This window comes from Leuresthes tenuis, unplaced genomic scaffold, assembly GCF_036924035.1.
Source record: "Leuresthes tenuis unplaced genomic scaffold, fLeuTen1.0.hap1 SCAF_18, whole genome shotgun sequence".
Classification (NCBI taxonomy): domain Eukaryota; kingdom Metazoa; phylum Chordata; class Actinopteri; order Atheriniformes; family Atherinopsidae; genus Leuresthes; species Leuresthes tenuis.
This window is the reverse complement of record NW_027325372.1, coordinates 14,068,903-14,076,801: the sequence shown is the minus strand read 5'-3', so window position 1 is coordinate 14,076,801 and position 7,899 is coordinate 14,068,903. Positions and strand designations below refer to the sequence as shown.

General features: G+C 44.0%; 1 protein-coding gene across 1 annotated transcript in view; it reads left to right on the top strand.

The window, feature by feature from the left end:
- The first annotated feature begins 4,360 nt into the window (after positions 1-4,360).
- Positions 4,361-7,899, top strand: part of LOC140274980 (potassium voltage-gated channel subfamily KQT member 4) — a 51,213-nt gene continuing 47,674 nt past the window's right edge. Inside the window, exon 1 of the mRNA XM_072370363.1 lies at positions 4,361-5,301. Within this exon, the coding sequence (XP_072226464.1) occupies positions 4,991-5,301 (311 nt within the window). The 5' untranslated portion in view covers positions 4,361-4,990. The remainder of the gene's footprint in view (positions 5,302-7,899) is intronic.

Here is a 7,899-nt window from a genome sequence, read left to right as displayed (position 1 = left end):
GTAATCATTATGGAGCAGAAATTCCGGCAGGCAGAGATGACGTGTGCTCATAATGTCCCACTTTGTTGAAGTGTCTCAAGTTGGGAGAGCCGTTGGTGCTGGAGGTCAAAGTTCAAAAGTTGCAGGTATCACTTTAAGGTGCTTTTCTGTATGTTTGTGTTTATATATATATAAAAAAAAGAAGAAGAATTCTTGTGTTTATATGGACCACTCATGATGCAGTTGGGTAAACAACAGTAGTTTAAGCTACAAGTAAACATCAAATAAACTGGAGGGCCCGTTCCTAATCGACTTAATCACAGAACAATAACAGCATTAATGAGTGCAGACCCATGCTCGGCTCTTTCTAATAAGGGCACCGGGGATTGTGAAAATGTGTGTGCTTAAGTCGAGCGTGAAAAGGATTGTCTACTGGTATTTTTCTTGGGTGGCTCGTCTAGTCAGATCAAGGCAGCTTTGGCCATTTGAACCGGGCCTGACTGCTTTGGCTGTGGTCTGGACCTTGTGATTGGGCCTCAACACAGTTGGTCTCACCAAGCTTTGCAACAAGTCCGTAACAAGAGGGGAATTTCACTTAGATGTGTGTGATCCTCTTGTCTGTCTTTCTGAGGTGTCGGGAGAGGTTTTTTTTTAGGTCATCGTCAACAAACTGCAGTGTCAAACATACTGTTTAGCTGCAGATGGAGAGCTGTGAAGCGGGCTCCAACAGTTTAGTGACGGCCCTCGTGCACGTGACTGCTCCGATTGTTCGGGCTAATTCAAGACTGTTGAGAAATGTCCATGTCCCACCCCCTGGGGGAGAGCTTTAGGAACACTTACAGTGACTGCTCAGTGTATTTTCTGCTTCCATAAACATCCCCTGGCTACAGACACTAAATAAATGTGACAAACCTCTGCTTCTTCACATGGGCTGCTAATTATACAGCTTTTTTGTTTAACTCATCAGTCATGTAGTGCCACTCCATTAACTAAAGACTCGATTTAAAAATAAAAACGACAACTTTACTTTGGCTCATACTGTTTTCTTTTCTTTGGCTTCTTGTGTGTGTTTGGCTCAAGAGTTCATACTGCAGTCCCTTCCACACGTTCTTCTACATTTTTGTGCTGAATGCTCCTGTAAGGAGCCCTTGAGCCTGCTCAGTCGTTCCTGTAAAGGCCCTAAAAGTGGCAGTAAGTTACAAAGGATCTTTTGACCAGTCATGAAAGGGCTACTGAGTGAGGTCCCTTGCGAACATACAGTAATTTCCTGACTCAGTCACTGCTTGTTGTGGTTGACATTTTCATATTCGTGTTGCTGAATGGCAGATTGTCAGACTGATATGCAGGGGAAACTGCTTCACGTCAGCTGACATTTTCGCAGTGTCTACGTGATGTTCGGCGTGAGTAGCTCACTGGGGGTTCTTGCTCCAAACACACAGCACTGTTTGACAATGTCATTTCATGTCTCCAAAGACTATAACCAGACTTAACACAACAGTGTGAACCCAACGCAGCAGACGCTATATCAACGATTCATCTGCCCCCTCCCTTACTCCTCCTCTTCGCTTTGCCCCACTGAGGTTTTCCATTAAGAAAATCTGTGTTAAAGAGAGGGAAACAGATGAAAAGAAGAGGGAGGAGATTAAATAAAGACAGCGGTCTGGGAAAACCATTAAGTGGCGTAAGTAAACATCCAAGTGCGCAAAGGAAATGAAAGGTCGGTGGGGGTCGGACGGAGTGAGTTTGCATTGTATGCTGATGTGAGTATTTTTAAGTTACCATAGATTCCCTGAGTGGCTGTCGACTCCCGGAGCTCAACGGGCTCTGTGAGGCGTGAGTGAATGCTCGGAGCGAGGAGTGCTGGAAAAACTACAGAGGGGTGAGGTGGGCGTCAACGGCCACCTTCCTCCACCGGGCTCCTGTCATCCACTGCGGCGACTGTAATTCCACCCTCATACGTGAGCAGTTGATGAGTGCCACCTAAAGCAGAGTGTAAGATCATGGAAAGCACTTCCTTATGGTTTTGTACAGTTGTAGGGTCAACAAACCATTCCCCATTTTATGGTCTAACCATGCTCAGCTGTTGTGTGTTGTCACATGGCTGTTTAGAGCCCAGAGGCCACTCTGGGAGCTCCTCCCAGAGCAGAAGTGTTGATTACTGGATAAAAGTACCACTGAAGCTGGGCACTGTTATAGAAAGAGTCTGGCTTTGCCACGCTGAAACTTTGATTTTTAATCCCTGAGAGTATAAGCAGAGCTCGTCTGTCTATCAACACTTTTTAGCGTGAAGAAGTCAGGCTAACAGTGGGAATGCTGTACTGGGTTTCCAAGGACAGGATGCCGTTGTGTTGAAGTTTAGTTACCCCAAATATTTACCATGAGGTGGTTCGGATCAAATAAGTTTCCGAACTAGACCCCCTTGTCATTTATCTGTCATCTACAGTCGCAGTATAACTTTTCCAATGCAGAAATATACCTTAGGCTTAGAATCAGAAGGGGACGTTTTCCCTCTTGACACTTTTTCTTAAAGGGCCAGTCCTTTAAGGCCTCACTTTGTCTTACCTAAAGTCACTCAAGTGTCAAATTCTTCAAATTAAATCAAATATTAGCAATTTTTGCATTTCTCCACTGATCGTAAGCCCATCTACAAGCCTGTTTTATTCCTTATTTTCAAACACCAATTAACCTGGAAGGGACCAAGACCAGTGTCCTTTTATTTGTATTTTTAAGGAATGGGATCAAGATCCAGATGAAAATTCAATGCGTTCTTCCTTCAGTCCCAGTACTTCACAAACAAATAAACAGTGATGGAAAAATGGAAAAATTTGAAATAGAACAGACACTTTCGCTTAACACTTTCCCTGCAGGGGATCAATAATATCGATTTGATCTAAAATGATTTAATATATAAAAAAAAAATCAAATTATTGTACAATATTATTGTATAATAATAACCAAAGTTTACTGAAAAGCTATTTCTGAGAAAAAAAGACGAATCATGCACCTTTTAAAATAAAAACCCATTCAGAAAGCTTCCCCTGACTGGTTTCTCATACAGTATATCACACCAGCCACCAGTCTGAATGAACACATCCCTGTTGAGCTGTCACCAGTTTATACTCAGCAATGACTGCATCAGTCTATACATGTGGAACTAAGTCAAGAGTTAAGGATTAGCGACGTCAGGTTATGTAAGGGGAGCGAGCCCTGGGAATAATGTCTAGATTTGTGACTTGTGAAAGACTCCAGCTGCATTCTCACACGTCATTCCAGAGACCCCATTTTCCATAAACTGCTGCACATCAATTGAGCGGAGCGCACATAGTGAGCATGACTAGCCTGCCTCTGCTATTGTTATAGACCAGTGTAGAACTTACACAATGCTGAATGCATGTTTGAGGAAGTTTCTCCATTTGATGCCGCCAGTAAAAGACTTAAAAAAAAAAAAAAGAGTTCTGTATTTCAGTTAAATCGTACTGTGGTGTATTTAGGTAGATATCAGAGGTATTAGCAGTGAAGTTCATCTAATTTATTTTTCTCTGTGTGAATCAAAATTCCAGTACCTCAAGGTTTACATTTGACTTGACCTCTCTGGGAATTATCTTGGCATTTTCTAATGTAAGTTTTGTCCGTCATATGATCAGTATGGGGTCCACCTCACAATACATTCCTCCGAGTCTCTCAGACAGCTCCATAAGCCCATGTTTGTGTCATAACCACAATCCCCTCCATGTGTCACAGTCATAGATATAGAAAGCAGTGTCCGCTGAAGAAGAGGAGGAGGAGGAGGAGGAGGAGGAGGCTGTCAGTGTCCCACAGCACCTGTCTTTGCTGTTCCAAACTCCTGTAACCATGGACTCAATCCTCCTCCCACAATAAACACAAGTGGCATTTTCCTTTCAAAGAAAGTCAAAGCTAACTTTCATTTCTTGAACTTTACCATTAGAAGGTTTTCTTTTGTTAGACTCAGGGAAACTCATTAACTGCTCTCAGTGTCATTTCATGGTGACTCTGGAATATTATAATGCACAATCATCCGTTTATGTTAAAGTTAATGGCTCTATTAGAGTTCACTCTTTCTTCCTGGAAAGCTTAAGAAAAAAGAGATCAACTCTGCTGCCTCACTCGCCCCACTCTTGTATGTGTCCGACTCTCAGACTCATCCCGTGCACCGAGTCCCTTGCGTGCCGCCCGCTCTTCCGTTTTCCGCACGCCAACTCGCACCAGGAAAGGTTTTCTTCTTCGTATGCGTCTTCAGACCCGACGCAGACGTCTCTCGTTGTTTATTGGGGCTTTTTTGGGGTAGTTTTAAAAGTGTTCGTCAGTGATTCCTGATATCATACTGATGTTTGACACTTCTGCGCGCTCCACCCCGCCTGCAGGAGCGGAGGAGCGCTGGACCAGAGAGACGCACAAGGAGGGGAGAGCAAGCTGATGTTAGAGGCTGTGGCGAGGCTCAGTCTGCCCGTTATAACTGCTCGAACAGCTGAGAGTAACTCGGTGGAAGAACTTTGCTCGTGCAATTAGCTTTTAAGAGCATTTCTTGTTGCCGTGTGTAGTTTAAATTAACATTTTTTAAAAAGTGTATTCATAGGAAATGATGCTTGATTTGATTGTGGCCAGTTCGTGCTATCACTTCTGCAAAGTGAATTCAGATCGTTAGCAGCTTATGTTCGAAGTTTATTTGGAGTTAATGCACGTGTAATTACTTCTCTGCACCCCGGTGATTACTTCTTACACCTGACTCTTAGCAATGGTCACTGGGGGTCACGTTTCAGCGCGACGCACTTATCCAGCTATTGTGCATTTCGTCTTTTGCGCCCGTGACTTGATTTACAGATAACTTTTGAAGCTCGATTAAACAATCAAGTGTTAAAAGCGGGGACAGTAGGAATTGACCAGTTTTAGTCCACTTTAAAGTCAACAATATCTCGGACTATGACTTGGTCAGAACTAAGCTCTGCGCTCCTGCCGGTGGTCCAGTGAAAGGTGTCAAATCTTCTGTAATTTGATGGTGACAATGTTAGGGAGTCCATCAAACAACGGCGGAATCAGAATGCTCGTGCCCCCGGCTGCGAACGACGACAGGCGGGTGGAGTTTGTGGCTCTCACCGCCGTTCACACGGAGAGAAGCGAGCCGTCCAGCCCGGAGCGCGGACACCCGTCTCACCGCACCGGTCTGCTGGGCACCCCGCTCCCCGGACCCCCGGGACCCCGAGCCAACGCGTCCGCTGCGAGTAAGCGCTACAGAAAATTGCAAAATTGTCTGTACAACGTGCTGGAGAGACCGAGAGGATGGGCGTTCATCTATCATGCATTCATGTAAGTGCATCTTTGTTGTCTTCTTATTTCGACCGAGTGGCAACTTTAAAACTGCACACTGTCTGTTTTTCATCTCTTAAAACAACTTATTAAAAAGTTTTATGAAGTTACAGAATCAAAACACAAGCTTTTTGGGAACTGGACTTCCAATTTCAGCTATTTGATGACTATAAGCCTGTAATTATTTGATTGATTTTCCAATTAACCAAGCAGAGTTGCTTATGCAGCAAAATAGCTGGATCATAAGCCATACATCATCTCAACATGGGGCCTGGTGTTCAATTTCTAGTCTTTATCTCATTACAACTTCAAGAGTTATTTGTATATTAATATCAATTTGTCCAAATCCACATGGGGCATCATTTTGAATCTTTTTGCTGTTTTTTAACATGACATGCTTGACTACTGAGGCGTGACTGATGTACTGGAAACATCTTGATGACAACAACAAAAAAACACTCGTTAGGGTGTAATAAGTGAAAACAAGAACTTGAATGCCATATGTTTGTTGCACTGTTTTTCTGACACTTGGGAAATTCAGAGCTGAGAAAGAGTTTCACACTGTAACCAAACTTAGTTATCAAAGTAAAGAAACTCCTCCACGGCTACAGTACACAGCCAGAGCTTTAAAGTGCCCATGTGCCATCTACTCTAGAGTTTATATAACATGTAAACACTGGAAAAGTCTGAACTCAGTGGTGGTGATGGTGCCTGTTCCCCTCTGACACTAACAGCTTAAGACTAGTATGTGATCCGGGCACTTTTAAATTCACATGTAACCTCTTTAACAATTAAACAGATGTAATGGTATGAATTATGAACCTAAGTATCGATTAAGTTCTTTCCGTGTAGTGTGTCAGTATATTTCACTCTCTTCTTAAGTGAAGCCCGGGAAGGTTGCGCACGAGCAGCTGCATCTGGCACGCAGCGGACAGAGCGTTATGTGTGGGAGCTCCTTGGACCGGGTCGTGCTTTCCGTGTCATTGTTTAGACAAGTTCAGCTGTCTGCCTGCCAATGCCATCATGTGTTTGTAGCAGAGGGAAATCCCACTGCAGGGCCGCGACTCTTGCATGCGTTCTCATCATGCACTACCAGCATATTAGTGAGGGCAGGCCGGCGAACAATAGTTGCACTTGGTTCTTAACCCCTTTTGCTCCTCTTCAGGTGTTTCTTCCTTTCCATCCCATGGGAGCATAAACCTGTCTTTGCAGCGCACGCAGGAGTATATGTCATTTCTCTTTTCACCAGGTGCATTTCTTATTTAATAGCTGTGGCCTTTTCAGGGCTGCTGCCTATGACATTCTCCCTGACATTACTGGGTGTTTGAGTATATAGCCGCTCTGCCATTGTTGTTATTTCTCCGTTAGGTAGGCACTTAGAAGTGTCCAGATCAAGTTTCAGATGCCTCGTAGGCAGAGCTGGTTTGATCTTAGCTGTGAGCCGCTCCTTTGATGGCATGTGTCATGTTGCCATCTTAATGGGCACCGCTTACAAGGCTCTTCAAAAATCCTTGCACTATGACATGACATATGTGAGGTGCACATATGTCTACTGGAGTGCACCGCTCCCACGACACCATCACAGAGAGCTGTGCATTTGTTTTGATTAATTACATGCTCACCGGGCTGAGACATATGCCATGTGTGAGGAAATGTGTGAGTGAAGTTCAATTCAGGATGCGTTGATCTGTTGTAATTAAAATGAACCACGTAATACTGTGTAGGGTGCTGCACTAACTTCCCTTGATCCTTTAATTAGTCCTGCATTGTAACCGGAGGCCCTTGAACAGATGTGTTGCTTCTGCCGAGCCTCTCATTGCAGGTATTTGTTTGATTGCGTATGGCAAAGTGGTTAAGGAACCTCTCCACTTTCGGTCTAATTCCTCTCCGTTGACATCCACTAAGATCCCACCACACTCTTCAACCCTTATCGCTTCTGTCAGAGCTGCACATACTCTGCACAAATTTCTGCCAGAGATAATGGTCTTAGATAACTTTAACATCCTGCCTTCTGAAGGATTCACATTACGTTATTGTGAATATCTGTATTTTGACTTGACGGTCTCCTGTGGATAAAACATTCCCTGCACATTCTCTTCTGAAAGTGCGACCGCTGTATGCTAGTTCAAAGCTGGCACAAAGTTTCTTCTCTTTCCTCTCCTCCCCTCCCTTCTACTTGACTCATCTAACAGAATAATCGCCTAGTGAGAAAATAAGGAAAAGGGTAAGAAGGCGCGAGCATGTAACAAAAACACAATAGAGTTCCAATGAATTTCTATAAAAACACCCAGCTGCTAAGAATTCCTTTGCTCAGAAACCTGCTCGGCTGCTGATACGACCCGTCAGCTTCTTGCATCTGCGTTGACTCCTGTACAAATGGACCGTGTGAAATGTGAAGTGCCACTTTTCTTGTAATGGTCCCCTCACTCACGCACAGTAAAAGCTCAAGACCTCTTTGAATGTGTTTCACCTGCAGTAAAACGTCAGCGTCAGCAGTAGAGTCGGCCTCCTTGTCTAAGGTGGTTAAATCGGATCAAGGTTGCGCAAACACCAGCGGGGTTGTAAAAGCGAGAGGCAGATGTGGATTAAAATGGACTT